Raw genomic sequence first — 22,954 nt, 5'->3', positions numbered from 1 at the left:
AGATTCAGTTTGAGTTTTGTGTGCATCTGAATTACGTATGTGCCTGGCGCTGGTCCAAGGTCAGAAGCGAGCATCAGATCCTCTGGAACTAGAGTTATGTATGGATGGTTGTGATCCACCATGTGGGTGCTGGGAATCAAATCCAGGTCCTCCAAACCAGGGATCCATCTCTCAATGCCCTTCACTGTTTTAAAGACATGCGTGCGCGCACGCACGTGTGTGTGTGTGTGTGTGTGTGTGTGTGTGTGTGTGTGTAAATGTTCACATGAGTGCAGGTTCCCAGGAAGGGCAGAAGCATTGGATTTCTCGGAACTGGAGTTACAGGTGTTTGCAAACTGTGTGGAGTGGATGCTGGGAATTGAACTCAGGTCCTCCTCAAGGACAGCAAGTGCTTTTAACCACTGAACCATCACCTCTCCATCTCTTAGAGAAATTTAAAAAAAACTGTGTGTGTGTGTGTGTGTGTGTGTGAGAGAGAGAGAGAGAGAGAGAGAGAGAGAGAGAGAGAGAGAGATTAGGAAAACTGGGGCTTAGGTTGCTCTTGAATGAGAGCAAGAAGCAGCATAGATTTCTTTCCAGGGAAAAGCTGCACATTTTCAAGAGGCCTCTCAGCACAGAGTGTATCCTCGGCCCTGCCAGAGGCAGAAGAGATGGGTGTGAGGACCTCTGACCTCCACATATCCAACATGCACCCCAGAATGGACAATGGATGCATGACTCGATGAACAAAAGGCAGTTAACACACACACACACACCTCAGCGTGTCACACATGTCTCTTTCTGCTGTCAATTCTTTAAGCACAAGACCTGGACGTCTTTGGATTGCCATCAACCACCCCTAACTCTGACAGAGAGAAATGACCTCAAGAATATTTGGTAGGTGGGTGAATACCCTGGAACTGGTCTCTGAGCTTCAGAAAACACTCATCCTCATCCACTAGAGAGTACTAGCACAGAGTCTTTTCGATAAGTGATTTTATTACTGGTTAGGTTTTACAAATTCTGATATCCGAACAGACTTCCACCTTAAAATTCTAAAACAAGAAAGCGACCGTTGGAGGGGATTTGATTTTTTTTCCTTATTTTTCTGTTTTCTTTTTAGGACTATTCAAAGTAACAAACTTTTTTTGTTTTTTTTGTTTTTTCCTTTTTTACATTTTGCTCTGGTCATAAATATACAGAGAGAAAAAGAGGGAGAGGAAAAAAAACGAACAATTCATCCAAAGTATGAAGATAAAACAGTATTCCTAAGGCACGTGGCAGTCTTTGAAAATACGGAAGCTCTCAGCCAACTTAAATTATTTGTTGTTTTCCTTGCTCAGTCCACAAAACTGTACAGGGACACAAATGTTGTGTTGCAGATATATCTCCCAAGTAATTCCTCAGCACACACCGCTGCGTTAGCCCGACGCACAATTCTTTTTTTCCCTCTGTTTCCAGGCGAGATCCTAAAACGTGGTTAGTTAGTTGCTCAAACCTCTATTTTTAAAATACACTTGGAATTCAACTAAAGATAATTTCTTTTTTAAAGAAATCGTGGGGGCTCGGGGAGAAGGGGGTGGCGAGTCATTAGAAAAGGTTGGTAAGAGTCGTTTGTGAAGGGCTGTGGGGCTCGTGGCCCTCCAGGTTGCCAGGCACAGAAGTTAAGACTGACGTCACAGTCGGCAGGGTGGGGCTAGTCAAGTCTGTGAGGGTTGTAGGAGTGCTGGAGGGGCTGAGCGAGGCGTTGGACAGCTCCGAGGCGGGCCCTGACGGTGTCCCTGTCTGCAGCGTGGCATCGGACGTCTTGTCCACGCCCGTGTTTTCCTGCCGTAGAAGATTGCGCCTGAACTTGGCCCGGGCATTCTGAAACCAGACCTGTGTGGAACAACAGGGGAGGACTGGTTACAGGAAGGAGGGGAAATCTGCAGCTCAACCTGGCCTGGCCCGTGGTCTAGAAAACCCATGTCACATTTTCTCTTTACAAAAATAAAATAAAATTTTATTTCCTCTGGTGGCTATGACCTGGTCGCCTTCCTGCCAGGACACGTCAGATCTGAGCTCCTTGCTGTGGTGCCGAGACTGAGACCTGGAAATGTCACTACATTGTGGCCAATGTAGAGACTTGAATGTAAGAGACTTGAAGATTTAGCAAGCAAGAAAGAAAAGGGAAGAAAATATTAATGATTGAGATCATAGCGAGAAAAAATATTTCGGAATGTTGGATTAAATGATAAATATTAAAATTCTTTTATTAGTTCCCGTGTGCTTTTTTTTCCATTATAACCACTAAAACTGTTGACATATGTGGCTCTTGTCACATCTGTCATTGAAAACAAAAACTGGACAAATTTGGGCCACAGGCAATTGAAAGCGTGGGGCAGACAGTATGCCCCATAAGTTCTTCTGAGTACGATTTTTCTTCATCTTTTTAATGTTTGATGGTCAGTGTCTACAAACACTAGAATGTCATGAAGAACATGTGAATGAATGAAGCGGTTATGAATAAGGAGTGGTCAGGACCCCCACTTTTTGTGCTAAGCTGAAGAAGCACTGAAGTGCAGAGTACGAGAGAGACAGTCTGAAGGATTACTTTCACTTTTTCTGGGGTACATCACACACACACACAGATACATCACATAACTACACACACACACACACACACCTGTTCATATCAGTAAAGATGTGCACAGAACTCAGCCACATTCCCCCGAGCCCTCTCTCCACAGCAGAGACTGTGGTACTGTAGGAGGCCATGCAGTGCTAAAGGAAAGCCAGGGCACTACTGGGGACTGGGTAGTTATTCCTCCCAAAGGAAAAAAGTCCAAAAGGCAGGGCCCCTCCACTTCCTTCTGAGTAAGAGAGCCCCTGGCCAGACGCTTCCCCATAAAACAGAGTGCCTTGGGGATTCTGAAGACTCCAGGCTGTCCAGCTGCTTGTTTCCAGATGTGTCTACATCTGCCTGTCTTCCTGGTGTCTCTGGCAGGGGTGGGATGGGCCAGCTCTTCACTTCACCCTCCCCTCAGGACCACCCCAGCTGCAAGAAGCCTGTGGCCTCAAGCCCCCCTTCAGATGTCCTGACACAATTTGGGCTCAATTAGCAGTTTAGTCTGGCAGGAAGGAAAGAGATGTTCCCCATGAAGTAGGGAACAAAGCTCACTCCCTAGAACACTGATCCCCTCAAGGAGAAAGCACATTTCTCCAGCTCTCTGCCTAAAGGAGGCTTATCAATCCTTTGCTGGGCTAGCAGATGGCTGTGAAGCTTCAAAGAGGCCCTCAGCACTGCCCATCCAGGACAGTCAGGTCCTCCCCGGCTGGCTCTAGAGTCTGCAGTAGGGGGCTGTGTTCATCTGGCCTGGGGGATAGCTGGGGAATGGATGCAGTCCGGCCTAAGGAGGAGGAGGATATGACTTCCTCTCACGAAGGTCACCAGAGCCTTCCTGCTGCTCCCCAGCCTCTGTCCTGGCCAGCACATGTGGGCGGGAGCCAGAGTGGAGGAGCCCTTTGGGTCCTGGGAGTGGGTTCACTGTGCATCCACAGGGACCCCGGGACCTCAAGAAGGCTCGAAGCCCCAAGCTGCTGCCTGTCAGCTATTTCCCAGGCGTTGCCCCAACAGCTCATGTGTAAACAATGACACCATCTTCACAGCTGCGGTTCTCGGCTTCACAGGATCCCAGGCACCCGGAATCTGCTCAGTGGAAATCTAAAGTCAACCCTAAAGCTGGCTATCGGTGCAGCCCCTCTGTGTGAGGTTTTACCAAAATCATAAGCACTTCAAAAAATCCTCTCCCTAAAGAATATCGGGGGGAGTGGGGGTAGGCAGGGACCCTGTGTAACCCTAGGCATATGACAGAGAAGGTAAAAATTAAATGTTGGTAATATGCATAATGCTGCAGCTGGGGGGGTCACACTCTAGAAATGGTGACATGCTAACATGTGACCTGTTGTGTCAGGTACCTTGCCACCCTGTACCATCCCTGGTTAATGCCCGTGGTGAGCCAGTCACATGCTCACTATTATTAGCTCCATTTTATAGATTTAAATTTTACATAGCCATGGTCATACAGAGGCTGAGCTGATTGAAAGCAGGGTTGTTTTAGGAATGCCCATGCCTGCCATACGGCCCCGAGTAGGTCAGCAAGGAAACGGGTGAACAAATGGATAAGCAAGTGATCGAAGCAGCTTGGGCAGTAGAAAGAGCGCTGAGCACATCTCCCAGGCCTGCCTCTGCCCCTGACCAGCCAAGTGAACTCTGGCTAGTCCCGTTCCTCGGAGCCTGTTTCCTGTTTGTACAAAAAGAAGGCTGGAGCACACGGCTCTGTGGCTTCTTGGGGCTCACGTGGGCTGGGATCCCAGGGCAGCAGTGAGAAGCATATAAATGATCGGCCCTACCTACCCGTCCTCCTAAAGCCAGAGCGCTGGCTGGTCAGCTGCCTCAGGCTTCACTCCACACAGAGTTCCGGGGTTGTGCTTTGGGGACAGCAAGGACAAGTTCAGATATAGAATCATCAGGACACAACTGATACCGGCCGGGCCTTGCAGAGTCAGTGCCTCAGCCTGGCACAGAATGGATCCTGGTAAGTCCCGGGAGAGTGAAGATACACCATCATGGTGTGGCCCTTGCCTAGGCTCCAACAGTCTGAGGAACTGTTTTCTTAGGCTGGCAAACCTCTTTCCCTTGACTGCGTCCATTGAGAAGGCTGAGAGAGACAGGCATGATGGCACAAGCCTGCAATCCCAGCACTCGGAAGACAAAAGCAGGAGATAGCAAGATCATGCACGCGGTCTAGGCCAGCCTGGCTGACGAGACGAGGACCACTGGAACCCCCATCAAATCTCTGGGAACACTAAAGAAGCCATTCAAAAGGTGACCCCTCACACCCAAAGATGCTGACTGTGACAATTCTTAGCACATCAATAGTATGTCCTGTGTCAGTCAGATACGCTGTGGCAGCATGACCAAGCAGCACAACCAAGTCCTGGAGGACACGTCTTGCAACAAAGGTAAGGGATGAAAAATTACAGCACCCAGGGAAAGAGGATCACCGTGAGTTTGAGGCCAGTCAGGGGAGCTAGAGTAAGTGCCATGCCAGCCTGAGGTACAGAAAGAGAAACGACGCTCCTCCCCAAAATCTGGAGACCTAGCTCAGTCTACAGAGTACTTGACTAGCATGTATTGAGCCCCAGCACAGCATAAACCCGATAGGATATCATGTCTCTACAGGCGGAGCAAGGAAGAGCAGGCCTTCAAGGTCATCCCAGGCTACCTATCAAGGTCATCCCAGGCTACCTATCATACTCAAGGTCAATCTGAACTACACCATGTCCCAAAAAACAAAAATCTGCTTTAGAAGTAAATACCGACAACTCAGTTCCAGTCTCTGGTGTTACAATTCATGAAGAAGGTATTAATGGTGGTCGTTGTCACTCCGTGTTAAGCCAGGCACTGGCTGAGCAAACCTCTAAGCACTTGGTCCGTGTTAGCTCATGGTCCCTGTAATAATCCTGTGATGTAGGCCTGCATATTAGTGCCAGAGCCAGAGATAGGCAGAACTGACATGTGAAGCCTTTAAGCCCCTTCCTTGTCCCTGACTACTTAGCCTCAAAATTATGAATCACTGGACCTGTGTTTTCACAGTGACATTTCTCCCTATCTGTCTTATAGATCTGAGTGCTGGTTCTATTATTTTGTGATCTTAAAAAAAAAAGGTTGATTCAGAGTTTGGAGAGATATGTCATCGGTTAGGAGCACAGACTGCTCCAGTTCCAGATATGGTATCCTCACATACACAAACATGCATGCAGGCAAAACATCAGCACATTTAAAAATTAAATAACTTGGGCTGGAGAGATGGCTCAGTGGTTAAGAGCAGGACTGCTCTTCTAAAGGTCCTGAGTTCAAATCCCAGCAACCACATGGTGGCTCACAACCATCTGTAATGAGATCGGATGCTCACTTCTGGAGTATCTGAAGACATATAGTGTACTTATATATAATAATAAATAAATCCTTTTAAAAAATAAATAAATAACTTTTAAAAAATTTCTTTAAAGAACTAAAAATAATAATGAGCACTGAGTAGAACTCAAGAGCTCCTAGCTTCAGCCCCAGGTCTGTTGCTGAATTGCTGTGACATGTTGGGAAGTTTCTCCACCTCTCTGGTCTGATGCTCCCTCTCCTGCACAGCCCAGTGGAAGAACAGTTGCATGTGCAAGGTCCTGGCTTGGAATCCTGTGACCATAAGAAACGAAACAAAAGATTCAAGGCCCATCATCTGTGAAACTCCCTCCCAGTGTGTTTACGTCTAGCCAAAAGTTGTCTAAAATGAGGCAGGACAATGGCCATCTTGTAAGTGGGAGCCAGAGACTCGGGGACATGAAGTCATTTACCTGCCCTTCAGGGAAGTCTTCGCTACAGCCTGTACCAGCTCAGATCACCACTGCACGTTCTTATTGCACCCCTCTGAATTCTCTCCTGGGCTAGTGACAGCTAACTAGTGACAGGGGTAAATGTTTTTGAGCCATTGGCACTTAAGATGTTCTTTTAAAGTCACACCATGAATCCATACAGACTTCACCAACCCAGGATCAATCAGCTGACCACCCCTCAGGAAGCCCAGGGCATCTGCATATCCTCCGAGAACAAGAGGCGTTGCCATGGAGAGGAAGTCCACGCACTGGCAAGCCATGTCATAACAAACCTCTGTCGAGAAAGCCACTGTGGCTCCTCTTGGTCACCTTCTCCAACACTGGACTATGAGTGTTGTGGCTGCCAGGTGCTGGTGGTGACAAATGGAATTTTTGATGTGATGAAAGCTTTGCTCTGTATTCCCGGAACCCTCCTGCTCTGTCTTCTGCATTCTGCAGCTGGGTCCAAGTCACAATCCCGTGCCTTGAAAGATCCCTGGCCTCAACCACAGTCTGGGCTTAACTCCTGGCTTCATTACTAACTGTAATCCAAAGCTCACTGAACCCCAGTTTCCCCAAGTATAAAATAAGAAGGGGAAAAAAACTAAAAACGTTGAAAACCCTACAAAAGACACAACGCTACGTGACATTAACATATGCGCATGGAGCCAATCATATCATTTCATTTTCTCCTCCAGATACCCAGAAAGGTACGTGCTAGGGTTATCATTATTGTTATTGCTGTTATTTGAGATGGGGCTCACACAGTCGAGGCTGGTTTTGAGCTCACTTGAATTGATCCTTCTGTCTCTATCTACTGAATACTAGAGTAACAGACCAGTTCTACCACATACAGCTTACTAGGGATCACACCTGGGGCTTCCTTTATGCTGTTAGCATCCTACCAACTGTGCCACAGCTGAGGCCATTGAGGCTTGGAGCGGTTAACACCAAGGACCATTCAGAGTGGGGGTGTAAGAACTGAACTAGGACCTCACTGCAGTGGCCTCCAGATTCCGGCAGGGATGCCACACCCCTGGCTTCTGATGTTGGTGGGGCTCACACTGTATATGAGAAACGCGGTGTAAGGCCACCATTCTCCCTCATACACGCCATACACATTGCCCACCTCTGGGAACGCAACTCAATTTCAATCCCCTTTGTCCTGCAAACCTTCTGAAGGGTTGAGGTGAACCATGACCATGGGGGAACCATGTTAAGGAACACAGAAGAATCTAGTACCACTAAGCTGGTGAACTGATTCTGGAATCATTTTATCTGATTTTATTTTGTAACATAGTTTTGTTTGTTCCTGGTGCTAGCGATCTACCCAGGGCTGTGTATATGCCAGTTATTCCCCCAGGCCAGGCTCTTACTATGTAACCTACCCAGTCTGGCCTTAAACTTGAGGTCTTCCTGTCTCAGCTTCCCAACTGCTGGGATTACAGGTATGGGCTAGCCTGCCCTTTTGAGAAACTGCTTAATAGATGCCTACTATGTGCGAGCAGGCATCAGAGCTGGCAGCTTTCTCCCACGTGTGAGTTAGTGTCCTTCAAATTTCACAGGTAAGCATCAGGATCGGAAAGGAGCACCAAACCTCAGGGCAGGTACCTCAGGGGATTTGAACCAGTCCATCACCTTCCAAAGGCACATGGACAGTTGTCTCACCCCAAATCACTCCCAGCCTAGGTCCCCAAGATGTCTCATTGACAGTCAGGGCAATGAGGATCAAGTCCCACCCTGACCATGGCTGGCTCTGTCACCCAGAGCAAATCACTTTATCTTGCTAAGTCTTAAGAACCTTCTCAGCTGCCAGGTAGTAGTGTACACATCTTTGGTTCCAGTGCCTGGGAGGCAGAGACAGGGGAATCACTGAGAGTTCGAGACTAGCTTGGTCTACACAGCAAATCCCAGGGCAACCAGGGCTACCCAGAGAAACCCTGTCTTGAAAAAAACGAAAACAATTATAAATCTTCTCAGCTGTAAAACAGGCAGGAAAAGATTACAGTGAGGAAGCTACTCGGCTAAGAACATGCTTTGCAGTGATGACCAGTTAGGCTCTTAGAAAAGAAAAATGATTTGTGTAGAGGAGATAGAGAGAGGTGTGGAAGGAAGAGAGGCCCTACCCCAAGCTACAGGCTCCAAGGGATGCTCATACTCTTGAGAACTCCAGCCTGGGCTGTGTCCGAGGAGAGGGTACTCTGCCCATTGGCTGGACAGCGGCCAGCAGAGTGTGGCTCTGGGCAGACAGAAATCATCTGGGCTTTCATGTGCTCATCTGCACTGTGGGGAGTCCTAACCCGAGGTGGAGTGCCTGGCCCATTCCAACACTATCCCAAACTAATACCCCAAGGAGAAACTGATTGCTATGGAATCGTCTCTAACCAACAGATGAGCTCCTTCCAGGCCAGGACCAATTCATCTAAGTGCCCGAAAGCCTGGTTCCAAGAGCTAGGCAGATAAAAGAACAAGAGAGAGCTGAGCTAGAAATCCCACATGTTTCTAAGCCAGGAAGCCCTACCTCAGACTCTTCTGCATCATGACTATTAAGACCTGACTGTGAGTTTAATCTCACCAGCTGGGAGAGAGATGTGCCCTAATTGGTGACCTTTTTACAAATGAGAAAGCTGTGGCTCAGAGAAGGTAACTGATCTGTCCAAGACACACGGCAGATGAAATAAACCACAGGGTCATTTGTGAGCCCAGGTTTTTCTGAACTCCAGATCTTCCCCGCTTCTCAGCATCCCACAAGGCATCTAGAAACAGAGTGAAGCCAACTAACTAGAGAAAAGTATTAAGTCCTTAGTCCAGGCTATCCCGAACTGAAGGAGAGAGCTCTGAGGTGGGAGGTGCACAGCAGAAGGTCTCCAAGGAGGGTTGGGGACCCCAAGAAACAAAAAGCCTGAAAGAACTGACCAGAATAACTTGAACACTGACCACAGCGGTATGACTCCCAAGTCCAGGCCAGAAGAACCAAAGGCTACCAAGCACAGACCAAATAGAGAGAGGCAGACTCAGAGAGACTCAGAGAGGCTCAGCAGCATTGGACCTCCCTTAGCTCCCTCGGTCCTTCACCAGTGGCTGAAGGGATGCCCAGAGACTCCCAGCCCCACAGACTCTCTCAGGATCTGTAGATCTCTGAGGTCTGCACCATCACTCCAGCCAAAGTCAGTCACAGCCCACCACCACCACTACCCTCATTAAGTTTTGTTTTGCCTTTATGACGGTCACTGAAACTTTCTTAAGAGAGACTGTGCAAACTCTTCTGATTTGCCACTCCTCAGCTTTCAGCTTTCAATATCCAGGACCTATCCTCACTGTGACACAAGTCAGGCTGTATCATAGTCGCTGATATTTTCTCTTGTTTTGGGTTTTGGTCAAATTTCTACTGGAGGGGGGAGGTTGTGCCTTGTATGGTGGAGAAACTGAGGTCTAACAACCAGGACTGTTTATCCCAGTTAATCACATAAGGAACTAACTTGTTATTTTTAAACTAGCATCCACCGTGAGCATAAAGCATCAGGTGATCAGCTGGGTGATTCTTGGTGCATTTCACAAGTTGTAAACTGAAGCCCAGGAGGTTTGTCCAGTGCCGTGAGTGAATATCAGAAAAGCAAAAAGTTCAAAATCTGTTGTCCAAACATGGTGCCTGCCACAAGTGTGGGCCTGAGACCAGAGTTTTCGACATCTCTGGGGGCGTAGAAACCCCATGAAAGTTCCAGATTCTGACCAGCACACCACACCATCTCCAACCCTTGTTTCCTATAACGTCCGGGAGGCAGACAACAAAAAACGAACGAACAAACGAACGAATGAATGAAGGAACAAATGAATGAAGGAACAACAACTGAGGAGATAAGTCAGAGCTGCCAGAAGAAATTCCAAGAAAGGGAAGAATGACATGGGGGCAAGTGGACAGAGAGGAACAACTTAAGGCACTAAAAGTCCCTTGGGTGGGGACAAAGCAGGAGGGCTCTGGATTCGTCTGAAACACTTGAGCCTCTTAAAACCTGAGTAAGGTGGAGAGACATTTGAGTAATAGATGATAACTAAGAATGGTTCACCACCAGGAAAAAAAAAAGAGTCAAGCATGGAGACAGAGGACCACACAAAGAAAAAAAAATTGAGGATGAAAACTGGAAATAGGTGATAGCAGGCAAAAAGGCTGACCATTCTAAGACAAAATACAAGGGATAAAAGGAAGGCAAAGACAGACAGGCAGAAGGTTCTTCCAAAAGTCCTGGTCTGTGTGAGATTCTGCCTCTCAAAACTTGGCAGCTACAGAGGCCCCCACCCTGGCCCAGCTGACCTGGAGGACTCTCTTGGTGAGGCCAGTCTTTTGCGCGAGCTGCTTCAAGTCCTTGGCATCGGGATTGTGGTTAATGGCAAAGTAAGACTTCATTGTCCGAAGCTGGTGGTGCTTGAAGGAGGTGCGCATGCGCTTCGTCTTTTGGCTGCTGGGGTAGGGCTGGTCGCGATCCAGGTGTTCCGCGTCGTTCTCGTTACAGCTCAGCGCTGGGAAAGGGACGCAGAAGCAGCAGGTGAATTTTCTGACTCTGCCTGGTCGCCAAGCCCACACCGCCCACTGACAAACACATCTAGTCCCGGAACCCTGTTTGTGTGCACGCACAGTGCTGAAATGGGAATAATATCCCCAATTTTAGATATGGAGAAAATGAAGCTCACTGAAAATTTCCTAGGATTTCCTAGGTCCTGCCTAGGAAATAGTGGATTCAACCTTGGAAAAACAAAACACCCAGAAGCCATCATGTCGCAAGAATAATTTGAAGAGCAGCAGCAGAGACTTTTTGGATTCCAGAGACTGTACTGAAAGGCTTTCTCCTTACACTTTATTTATTTTGTGTGTGGGTGGGGAAAGGGGTTCTGGGGATTGAACTCAGGTCTGCAAACTTGGCAGTGAGTCCCTTGACCCACTGAACTAGCTTGCCAGCCCCTAAAAAGCTTTCTTTGCAAGCACACAGCTGCTGGACAGTTAAAGCAACTCTTTTTACAGATGTTGAGACACAAAGGGAAGGCAGCAAGCCAGGCTCTGACAGCGGTGTGGGCCTGCCATCCACAGTCGGTCCGGCACTCTTTTGTTCCCAAGTTACTCGCCCAGGAAAACCCGGCGGTCTCCATCTCCCCTTAGCAGCCTGTGGCGCTAGCACCCAGAAGTTACTGACAGCCTCGATTTCATTCTGCTTTCATCAACGCTCCCTCCCAGAAGGACCCAGTGGGCTCCAGGGCCCCCAGCGCCAGGTCTACAGCTGGGAATTGCATTTTGTAGTTTTTGTGTCTTCAGCACTGTCCTGTGAGCTGCTCCCCGGGTTTGCAGAAGAAGCAAATGGAGTTCAGGGAAGCTATCCATCCTCGGAGAGTGCGAGCGAGCGAGCGGTCGGTGGACTGGGAGGGGAAGAAGTTGGAGGAAGATTGCAACTTATCTTTGACGCCCACCTTAGGCTCTGGTGTTTATATGCATGTGTCCCACCACTAAGGTTCCCATTTTAGAGGTGAAGAAACTAAAGGAAAGGAAGCCACTCTCACACACTGGTAAAGGCCGAGCCCTGAGTCACCCTCTGGATGCCCCCCTCCCGTTTCCTGCTGCAACGCCTCTGGGGGAGGTGAGAAAGCCTGGCTCTTTAGGGAGCCTATCCCCATCCCAAGGGATTTTACTAGGATCTGTGGAGGATTCATGGTTGGGAAAGGGTTAGAAACTTTGGGTGTCAATAACTGCTCAGCTGAAGAGGACAAGCAGGGTCCCTCAGTAACGCCTCATTTCATCCCAAGTCACCCCATCTTTATAGCACTGGAAAGGGGTCTTTCAACATAGTCCATGACTAGAATAGAGGTGGCAAAATTAGCAAATAAATGTAAACAGTGCCCAGTAAGATTTGAATTTACGATAAACAACAGATAATATTTTTAACCCATCAACCATCTTATGTCTCTAAGATTGCATGGGATCCAAAGGAAACTAAAAATTTATCTAAGATTTATTTGCTGCTTAGGACACTTCTAAAATGTTGCTCAAAATTCAGAATTAAGTGGCTATCCCAACAACACTACTTAGAAAGCCCTCTCTGGGGATCCCCCCTTACCCTTACCCAAAATGCCACTGCCTCGACGAATCCTACTTCAAAGCCTGAGCTGTAAATCAGGAACGATTATATCACGGTTTGTATCCACGTGTACCAAAGCATCCAGATACCCCGTCCTTCAACCAGCATTCCCATCCAGAATATCCAGCGTGAAGAATTTAAAGGAGGATCAGAATATGACTCCTGTTAGCCAGCAGCACTAAACCGCACCGGGGACAGACCCTCCTCTTTCTCCCAGCCCCCAGTCCTGCCGGGTTGGGGCAGGCCTCCCCCAGGGGGAATCTCTGGGCTCATCCCTCTGCCCAGCCCCCACCTGGGCCTCACTGCTGTTAATGAGCTCCGTGGGGACCCTGGCGCCCTGTAGGCCCAAGGGAGGTGCCCTGGGATCGGCCTACTATGGGGGAAGGTGGTATCGAGGGGGGGGGGTGGAAGAGACGACCGAGGTAGAAAGCTAGAAAATGGGGGTGGGGAGGAGACGGACAGAGCCAAGGAAAGAAATAGGGAACTAGAAGCTGTGGTAACCAGGAGAACAGGAGAGCGGGGTGGGGGTAAGGGGGGGTGCAGAAAGCGAGAACTAAATGGAGATAAGAATAAGGGGGATATGTGGTGGGGAGTCCGCGTGACAGAACTAATCCCGGGCTCAAGGAGACAAGGACCCTATGAAGAAGACTTTTCCAACCGGCTATTGGCTAGGAAGTGGAGCCCAATGGGGAAAAGCCTGGAAGCCCTAGGTGGCCGGGCCAAGGCCCCGCCGGCGCCGACGGGAAGGCCGGACTTGGAGCTGGAGCAGGACCTGGAGGAGCCAGGACAGTGGAAGAGGCATCGATACCCAGACCCCCCTCACTCGCGCCCCTAAACCCCGGGGCCGTGTGGGGATTCCCCAAGATCAGTTCTGGGGAGGAGCGAGGGGCTGAGAGAAGGGGGGGAAGACCAGGGCTTTCTCCCCCCCCCTTTTTTCCTCTCAATTAGGCCGATTCAATGGAGCTAAAGAGCTCGTAAAATCATGAATAATTTACTCGTGATCTGTTATTAACCCATCGGGTTTCGAGCTCTTGTCGCTGGGACTGAACCTGTAATCAAATCTGACTTCGCCTCATTTTACTAAAGACGAGACTGTAGGTTCAATTGTCTAAATAATGGATTGGAATCAAATCAGTAATTACGCTGCCAGGCACACACACACACACACACACACACAAAGCTGGGGCTCAGGGAGGCCGAGCCGGCCAGCCGTTCTACTCGAGACTCCCCCGGCTGTGGCTCGCAAACATCGCCGCAAAGTGCACGTCCGGGGCCCCTCGTCGGTTCCGGCCACCGATCGTGAGCCCCAAGCCGACCTGCAGCCCCGCTCCGGTTTCTCCAGTTTCGGGGAGATTTGCGTCCTGCCTCTGGGGCGAGGGCTGCGCGCCAAGACCTGAGGGTCCGTGGGAGGCGGGCGGCCACAGCTCCCGCCCCGGAAGAACTTTCCAACCCTACGACCTGAGGCCTGGGTCACCATTCCAGAAGCCCCGGGCCCAGGGACAACACCCCCCCCCACTACGCCCCTTCCCACCGAGCGTCCAGCTCTACCTCAGTCGGTAGGACAGCCCCCCTTCCCCTGGATCCGGTTTTGCAAAGTGTTCCTGTGTCTGGCCCTTGGGCACAGGGCGCTTCCACAGCAAACTGGTGTCCTGGCAATCCGAAGCTCGCGTTCTCTTTCCACGAGCATTGCCCGCACACAGAGCCCACAGCCTCACTCTCACTCTCTGGGTCCCACGTTCCAACCCCAGCCACCCCAAGGCCCACACTGCGGCCATTTCTCTCCTGCCGCCCGGGAGGTGAGGGAGGAGGCAAAAGAAAGATCTAGGGAAGTCTGGTTAGGCCGGGCAAGCAACTTGGTCCCGGGAGCCCCGAAAAACTGAGCCGCACAGCTACTGCCTGTGGGCCCGAGCGCCGCTCCTCCCAGGACCGAGGGTCCAGGCAGGGTAAGGCCGAGACCCACGCGCGCATTAGGAGCAGACAAACCGAGAAACACAGAGGCCGAAAGAATAGAACAGAAAGAATGGGAATGAGTGTGGGGGCCAAAGAGAAAACCGAGGTAGCAGAGGGGCCTCTGCGGAAATCAGCTACCAGCCACATCTTCCCGCTGCCTCCTGGGAAGGACAAGGCTAATCAACAAAACGCAAAAATAAATCCTGAAACCTCTCACTGTCTTTTTGCTCACTCACAAACAGGGTGCCAACCTGGTGAGTCCAAGAAAACATTAAGCAACTCCCCACATACCAGATACCCCGGAGCAGACCCTCCCCCACCACACACACACCTCTTTCTTAGGGAAGCTGATCCACCTGATAAATAGAGGCCACTTGGTTTGGGGAGAAACGGGCTTGGACCGAATCTACTCTTTTTTAAGGCTAGTGGGTTATGAGGAGGTGAGCTCTAAGGAACGCTATCTTTAGTAGTACTTTACACAAATTTTAAATCACTGAACCAACCACCACTTTATCACTTATCCAACCAGGGCTTGCATTTCCCCCCTCCCTAATAAGTCCCAGGATCCTCTATCCCGTAATTTCGTTGGACCGAAAAAGGACCTACTCCACTAGCTCGCATTTCCCTCTGTAAGGAGTTCAGACTATTTAAATTCCCAAAGACCCTAACGTCTTCCCCCGCCCACAGCGGGTCTACAGACTTGGTTTGTTTTGTTTTTCCAAACCCCCGCCCCCATCTTATAATTTAGACTAAGGGGAAAAGGAGAAAGAAAAAAAAAAAACTGAGCATCGGATTTGTTGTTACAAACTTAAGGGGGGTGATGGCTGCAAATAAACTAGTTCGAAAGCCAGGCGAATCCTAAACCTTTCTTGGCCTTGCAGAATTCGGCGGCTATTGCTGGGCCTCAGAACCTCCACAACTGTTCAGAGCCAGGATAGTGCGGAATCCGCCGGAAAGCCCCCGGACGACAAAGAAATGCGAATTGAGCCCCTCACAGTCCGCTGTGAGGACCCGCCAGCTCCAGTGTCTTTGGTGAAAGCTGCTTGCTAGGAGGGGAAGGAAAATCCCCGAGACCTGGAGGTGCCGGGTGCCCGAAGATCCGGCTGGACAGAAGGACCCATAGCCCTTGCTAGTAACAGCTCCAAGCCTGCCGCCCTGGGGACAATCCGTATAACCGGGCTGCAAGCCAAACCCAATGGTGCTCTCGGCCACTGCCAGCCTTTTCTCTTGGGACCCTCACTGCCTAGAGCTGTTGGCCTCCCTACCCTCGGCCACGCCGGAGCCTGCTTGGTGTCGGCGCCTCCTTTCTTCCCCCTCCCCCCACCCCGCACTTTCTGCACAGCAAAGCGGGTGAGGCAAACCGAAGGCGACTCTAAAATACAATTTCTCAGCGACAAGGTCCTGCACCTGGATCACCGATGAACTAATGCATTCTCACCTAACGCTTCAACCGAAGGGGCGCCGACTGGAAGCCAGAGTGCTAAAGTCCTTTTTATCAGGCACACTGGTGCGTAGGTACAAGGGCCAGAGTACCCACTGTACACCAAGCACACTGAAATCTTTCCCCCGCAACGCCGCCAAGGCTTCAGACGGTCTTGCACTCACCGGCGTTGTAGGCTGCGAGATCTGCCCCGGGTCCTGGACTCTTGCGCTTTCTCGGCCTCCCCTTCTGCACAGTGCCCACGCCGTTGTAGTAGGGAAGACCCAGCGGGTTAGCCCCGGCTGAGCCCAATCCTGCACTCTTAGCTGCTGCGGCTGCGGCTGCCGCCGCTGCCACGTCGGCATGGTTAAAGTGTGCCGGGTATTCGCCCTGCAGCAGTGCCTCGAAGTGCAAGCGGCAATAGACCAGGCTGTCCTTCATGCCGAAGTGGTCGCCGGTCGTCAGCATCTTGTTACACGTGGTGCATGTGAAGCAGTTGAGGTGATAAACCAAGTCCCGAGCGCGCATCACCATCTCTGAGGCCGAGATGCCCAGGTGGCAGCGGGCGCAACGCTGCACGGAGAACCGCCTGTGGGGACCATGGAGGGAGGGGCTGTGGGGACAAATGGTTGGGTATCCCCCCATATCCCTATACTCCTCCTCCAGGCGCTGTTGCTGTCACTGGGGGTGGGGTCCCCTCGTCAAGATGGACAGCCTGGACTCCAGTTAGTGAAGAGGGAACTAGATTTTAACCCAGGCCTGGCCCTGCCTGAAATAGTTTCCCTTAGCCATCCATCTTCACGCCCACAGGAGAATATACTTCATTCAGAATTTGAGCAAGTCTTAAGAAAGACTTTACTTAGAATGGGGATAAACTCTCTCACTCACCCCTTCCTCAACCTTTGCCCCTTCCCTCCAGACCAGCACCTGGGAATCCTACACACCGCTATAATTTGGAAGAAACAGAGATGGGGAAAGAGAGAAATAGAGACAGAGACACAGAGAGAGTCCATAAATAGACCCTAACTCTAAAGCTGGGGAAGAGAAAGAAGACTTTGGCCCTTGCTCTTTAACCCTCGCCAACTTTTTCTGCCTCACCCCCACCCCCCCCCCAAAGACCCAGAGCTGCTGGGCTATCCCAGCTCTCGTCCAGTGTGCTCTCCTGATAGCAGCCAGGCTGCCAGAGTGTCAGGGTGTCTTATTTCTGTCTCCTCTGGTTGAATCAAGAAACTTCAAGAGGGAAAGGAGTATGAAGACCCCACCCCCCCACACACACCCAAGCTGACTTTTTAAGCACCCTAAACTCAGAAAGGAGGGTCACATTGGCTTTTCTGCTTCTATACTTCACGATTCTTTCCAAGGGTTCCCCGAGTTGCTAATTTAGAAAGTTGTCACCAAATCTTGGTGGGTGCTGGCTTGGAGAAGAAGGGTCTTGGGTGGGGCAAACTGTACTGGGAGCAAAGGAAATGGAAGGGGTGGGTCCCTGAAGGCCTGCGGGGGGGGGGGTCTGGGCAGGATCTACCTGTAGTAGTCTTCTTTGCAGTAGATGCTGCCATCCTTGCTGAAGCAGGTAAGTTCCGACTCCAGGTTGAGCTTGCACTCACAGCACTTGAGGCAGCGCATGTGCCATTGCTTGTCTACAGCCAGCAGGTAGTAGCGGTCAGAGATCTTGCCCCCACAGCCGGCACACAACGCTGCCCGGTCACTGCTGATGGACGGCATGGTCTACAAAAGGAGATAGACAGAACACCGCCGTAAGGGGCAGCCTACAACTGTGCTCGCACCAAGAAAACTCGCCCTGAGCTCCTTTGCTGGCCCTGGCTAGCCTGGAATCCGCCTAGAGGACGGTCTAGCTGGGCGGCCCATTTTCTCCATCTAACAGACCCAAGCTGCTTAGCTCAGCTCCAGGCAACCACCGGGCCAAGCCCAGCAGCACCACTTTGCAGTTCTCAGGCCTTAGGTCTCCCTATTCCTGCCCTCATGCCCTTGCCCCAGGAATGTGCCCGTTCCCCCAAGCTCTCCAAGGGAATTCCTCAAAGTGTTTATCAAAAGTGCTGGGCCCCAGAAAAGAAGTAAGGAGTAAAGTAAGGTGAGTATTGAAAGTCTCCCTCCACACGTACTCCTCCTCTTCAGAGAGGCAGCAGGGTTCCCTGCCCCAAGCCTCAGTAGCCTCTTGATCCTTAGACCAAAGGTTCAGCCCAGGGCAGGCCCACAACTTCTGGTTCCCGCTTGGGTCTTACGAGAAGGTTAAGTGGGATATAGAACGGTCTTCCAGGAGGGTGCAAGACAGGCCCATCTGATTTTTTTCCTAATAAAACTGAGCAGCGGAGGTTTATCCAGAAAGAAGGGCTCGGGGGAAACCCGGAGGTCACCGAGCTGTGGCTCTAGAAGGGAGAAACTCTGGCCAGGCTTCCCACCTCCTCGGTCTCTAAAGGTCACTGCAGCCGCTGCTTAGGCTGCGTTTGCTGGTCTGGCCCCGGGGGAGGCTATTTGGGGCCCGGACGGCAGAGCTAGGTACAGAGAACCTAATAGAGTCTCCTTCCGCAGGAGCCAGACCGGAGACTGAACTCCAAACCATTGCTTGGCCAAAGCTAGCCAGTTAGGAACACGGGTCACGATCAACGCAAAGTGCTGGCCCAGATGTCGCAGGGCCCTGAAACTGAGCTAAGGAGAGTATCCCAGACTGCCAGAGGGCTGAAAGCGACTCAAACCAGCTAGAGCTTCCACCAGTTCTCCCTTTTCCCAAGGCGTCGGCGCCAGCGCCAGCAGCCGAGTAGTGGAGAGTCAGGACTGTGAACCGGAGCGCCCGGAGCGGGGAGAAGAGAGTGGCCTCGCGCTTCCACTTCTAGAACAACGTTCTCCTCCACCCTCGCGGTCCAGATCTGGGTTTCAACCTTGACTCCCTCCTTCGCTCTAGCAGCCGAGTTTCCCTTGAGTCTGGCACCCTGTCTGAGGACCCCCAGCCTTGGTCCCGTGCGTCTCGGAGGACTCTACCTAAAGTTCGGGGAACAGAGGCGCTGGCTGGCCCCGCCAGGTCCCAGCTCTCAGCCCCAACTCCAAAGCTGCGCGCCTACCGTCTCCGTGTCGCCGCGGTCGATGGCGGAGCTGATGGCCGGAGCCTCGCTCTTGGCCCTGCGGTCCATCTCGTCGATGACCCCGTGCACCTCGGGGCCCGACAGACTGTGGAACAGCATCGCGGCGGGACCGGGGACGCGGCTGCCCCGAGGAAGGGCTTGCCCCCCGCCTCAGCTGCCTGGCGTTCCTGGCTTAACCGGCCCAGTGCATCGCCACCGCGGCCCCGGCCCCGCCCGAGCTCGGCTGCGCCCCCAGGCCGGGCTCCGGGCCCCGGGGGCCCGCGGGCCAGGACGCCTCCCGCCGAGGCGTGGGGGCAGCTACATCGCGGGGCGCCTGGGCGGCGGCGCCGAAGCCAGGGTCACAAGGGCAGGGGGTGAGGTGAGGGCGGGAGACCAGGGCAGAGGTCGGCGCCCGCTGTGGGCGCTTTCACGCCGCAGGCATCGCTCGCTGGGCTCTGGCGCCCAGGGCGCAAATCAGGGGCGCAAACTCTGCCCCAGGCGGCAGTGGCTGCAGTCCGGGTTCACCCAGGAACAGCTAGGTGCCCGCGGCGGCCCAGATGCCTGCACGTCTCTTCCCCCCAGGGTGTGTTCCCAACCAAAGGCGAACTGGAGTAGGGGTCTCCGCGAAGCCTGCGAGCTGAGCCGAGCCACCGGGAGAATTGAAGAGGAGGAGGAGGAAGAGGAGGAGGAGGCGGCGGAGGAGGAGGTGGAGGAGGAGAAAAAGGAGGAGGAGCAGAGTGGGAGGAGGAGCCGCCGGCCGCGGGCCCAGCCGCGCGCAACACTACCCAAGCGCGCGCCGAGCTCAGCCTCGGCTCCGCAGTCCGCGCCAGCGCAAGCCTCCGCGCCTTTTCTACAGCCGCGCCTGACATCACGTCCTGCCGCCGTGCCATTGGCCGCCCGGCGCCCCAGGCCTTGGCAGCGCGTGCTCCGGGAAGGCGGGAGACCCAGAGGGAGGGGAGAGGCGAGAGGAGGAGAGGAGCGGGGAGAGGAGGTGGTGGGAGCTGGTGGGCGAGGCTGGAGGAGGAGGCGCGAGGGAGGGAGAAGGGAGAGCGCGGGGTTTGGAGTTTCTAAGCTGCGAACAGTTTCCTGTGTTTCTTCAGGAAGAAAAATTAAACCTTTCCTGGAGTCTCTCTCCTAAGAAAGCGCTACCAAAGGATGCTTGAGGGGATCTCCATTCTCCCCCTTGGCCTCTGGGACCTGGGGGCGAGAAGACAGACTGGGAGTACAGTTTCAAGAACCTTCGGCTGCTTCCCGCCCAGCTGGGCTTCGGTCTGGGGCGCTCCTCTCCGCGCTGCGGGCAGCGGCGCAGCCCTCCCGGGGACCAGGGGCAACTGCCACCGGAGCAATGCCTCCCACGGGGCCGGCCAGCCTATCCTCTCTCCAAGAGAGCTATGGACTGTACAGCCAGGCGTTGCCCCTGGATTTCTCCAAAGCTCTGCAGTCGGGGGAGGGGGGGGGGCAAGGAGTCCATAGCTCTCCCATGTACATGCAGTGTGAGCCCCAGAGAGTGACTCAACCTCCTTTACAATGTTTGACTTTCTCAATGGGAAACAAGAAGGTCCCCCTCCTTTTGGATGTTTGGGTGTGATGAAAGAACGAAATGAATGGAAAATGTATAGAACATAGTAGGCACTCAACGAATTTCTTAATCCCTCCCTCTTTTTCTTTTCCTATTCAGACCTTCTCACTCCGGGATATACTTGGCAGTTCTTAAGAACCCGAAGCCGATTCTCTTCTTTGGGACACTCCATCCCGCTAGCACTCCCTCACTCCCACTCTGGATCCACCCAGCCACCTGGTTGCACAAGAACTAACAATAACAAGGCCTGCCCAGCAAATCCCAACCGCCAGCCCTGAGTCTCAGGCTGAATCCGGGCAATGGCTAGGTGTCTGGCGGAATGGGGGCGGGGGGGGGAGATTCTGGAAGTAAAAAAAAAAAAGTTATTTGGGGTGAAAAAGAAAAAGGACAAGTCAGTTACTGAAACTCCTTTTCTGGGTTCATCTTGCAAGTTGCTTTCTTTCCACGTGATAGTGGGTGGCAATGTAGTCTGAAATGTCAGTCTGCTTGCCTGGCACAATCAAGGGGAAGCCAGGACCTCTGAAGTTTACCTCACCGCACACATAATTGAGGCAGCATGAGGTCACACTTTTGACATAGTGTGCATAAGTTGTGCACCAAGCGTGTGTTGCCCTCAGCTCGTGTCCATGTGTGAAAATGCTCGCGCTCGTTTCTTTTTTTTTTTTTTTTTTTTTTTTTTTTGGCAAAAATACAGCCAGCGTGAATTTTATCTTTGTTGACAAAATCCATAACCAGCACAACAGTACAGGGGGTATACAGGTGGCCATCATACCCTCGGGGGCATCTGAACACCCAGAACTAACACTCGTGTGCTAAGGTGAGCCTACTTGATCTTCTGTGAGCTCCTATCAGGTGTATTTGCAAAAACTCCTCAAGTGTGTGCACACACTGCATGTGTAAAGATGGTCTAACTTTCAGGAAAGACCATCAATCTAAAGGCAGGCATGTGCAATCACACAGACAGTCCTTCAGTGCCCACATAGTCACTGGCCCATGATCAACTCTAGGAATATATTAGCACGTTATACTGGGGTATCTGGGACAATTTTTTTCTCAAAGAAAGTAGGAAATGAAAATTGAATCTGGGGGTCAGCAGTGTTGATTAGGGGGCAGGAAACTTTGTAGGGAGCCTGGGGTGATGTCCTTGGTGCTGGCTGGACTCAATGGGCTGCCTTCAGAGCTGGGGAGGGGATAGGTGGGGATTCTTGTTAAAAGCTGCCCAGAGGACAGAGAATTATACCCATAAAGAGATGTACACCATTTGGAAGCCACCTCTCTGACCGGCAGTCCCTATCCATCCTTGGCCTCAACTCTCCGGTTGTAGGGAGTCCCCACACGGGGCACGTTTCTATTTATTCCTCGCATCTGGCTAGGACGCAATAGTGTCTACTGGAGGCTCAAGCTCATCTCCCGCTGCGGAGAGGCATCTGGGCACCCCGGCCCTGGGTTCAGAGGCCGCTAAGTTTGTTAATCGTTGGTGGACGTCGTGCAACCGCTTTGCCCTGTCCTGGGAGACTAGGCAAGCGAGGAACACACGTGAGTGACATTTACACAGTGCGAGGAGCCGCAGCCGAGAGAAAGGCAAGGGATGGGGTGGGGGGTGGGGTGGTGATCAGGCTAGGACAGGTAACTGAAACATTCACAAAAGCCCTCGACGGTTTCCCCCTGTCAGGGGTAAAGCGCCCTCAGTTCCCGGTACCCCGTGTTTTGTGGAAGGTGACAGGTGAACAGGATTCAGGTCTGGCCACTGTCGCCACTGCCTACCTCCCTACCATCTGCTTCCCCGCAGACTAGCAGACCCGCCGCATAATGAGGTAGCAGCCTCCAGCCGGCCACCGTGACTAACTCAGAACAAAAGCGCTCCTCCACGCCTTCTCCAACAAAAGGGCCACCAGCCCTGGCGCTCCCCGAAGGCTGCGGGGCTCCCGGCTGCCGGCTGCGGAGATGCGGCGCGCAAACTTCCCGGGGCTCCCGGGGCAGGCGGCGCCACCCGGCCGGGGCCGCGGAGGGAGGAAGCGCCCAGCCCAGGGAGAAAGTGAGGCCAGGCTGGAGGAGGGGAGAGGGGGAGGAGGGCGCCGGCCGCAGCGGAACCAGGGTGATTGATCTGCGCGCTGTTCCCGGCGCTCTGTCCCGTTATTAGAGCGGCCAAAGCAGGGCCACGCAAATACCCTCGGAATCGCCAACTAATTGACGCTGCAGGCAACTATTTCATTGTGCGCGCTGGTTTTATGTCTTCATAGCCGGTGATTGACAAGGTGTAATTAGTCATCTCACTCGGTGATAAACATGGGCACCCTCCTCCCGCGGCATCAGGCCGAGTGTACCAGCAGAGGAAGCGATAGTTGACGCTGATATACCATTAAATCAAAATGAAGACGTTCAGAAGTGTGTGTTTGCTGTGACGCTCTCGTGGTTTATTTCTCAA

At 52.2% G+C, this 22,954-nt stretch overlaps 1 protein-coding gene across 3 annotated transcripts; it reads right to left on the bottom strand.

The window, feature by feature from the left end:
* Positions 1-1,569: 1,569 nt before the first annotated feature.
* Lhx2 (LIM homeobox 2) lies at positions 1,570-19,088 on the bottom strand. Of its 3 annotated transcripts, XM_052181121.1 has the most exons (6): positions 18,978-19,088; positions 18,795-18,821; positions 17,399-17,601; positions 16,058-16,465; positions 10,697-10,895; positions 1,570-1,857 (listed from the first exon to the last, which is right to left on the bottom strand). In XM_052181121.1, the coding sequence occupies exons 1-6, from the start codon at positions 19,068-19,070 to the stop codon at positions 1,570-1,572; spliced, it is 1,218 nt and encodes a 405-aa protein (XP_052037081.1). In that variant the 5' UTR covers positions 19,071-19,088. The 3 variants fall into 3 exon arrangements, with proteins under 3 accessions (XP_052037081.1, XP_052037082.1, XP_052037079.1); XM_052181122.1 differs by lacking the exon at positions 18,795-18,821 and having other exon boundaries at positions 18,951-19,073; XM_052181119.1 differs by lacking the exon at positions 18,795-18,821 and having other exon boundaries at positions 10,697-10,902; positions 16,062-16,465; positions 18,951-19,070.
* Positions 19,089-22,954: the final 3,866 nt, after the last annotated feature.

This window comes from Apodemus sylvaticus, chromosome 5 (genome assembly GCF_947179515.1).
Source record: "Apodemus sylvaticus chromosome 5, mApoSyl1.1, whole genome shotgun sequence".
Taxonomy (NCBI): domain Eukaryota; kingdom Metazoa; phylum Chordata; class Mammalia; order Rodentia; family Muridae; genus Apodemus; species Apodemus sylvaticus.
Note: the sequence above shows the minus strand (reverse complement) of the source record. Positions and strands in the feature narration are given on the sequence as shown.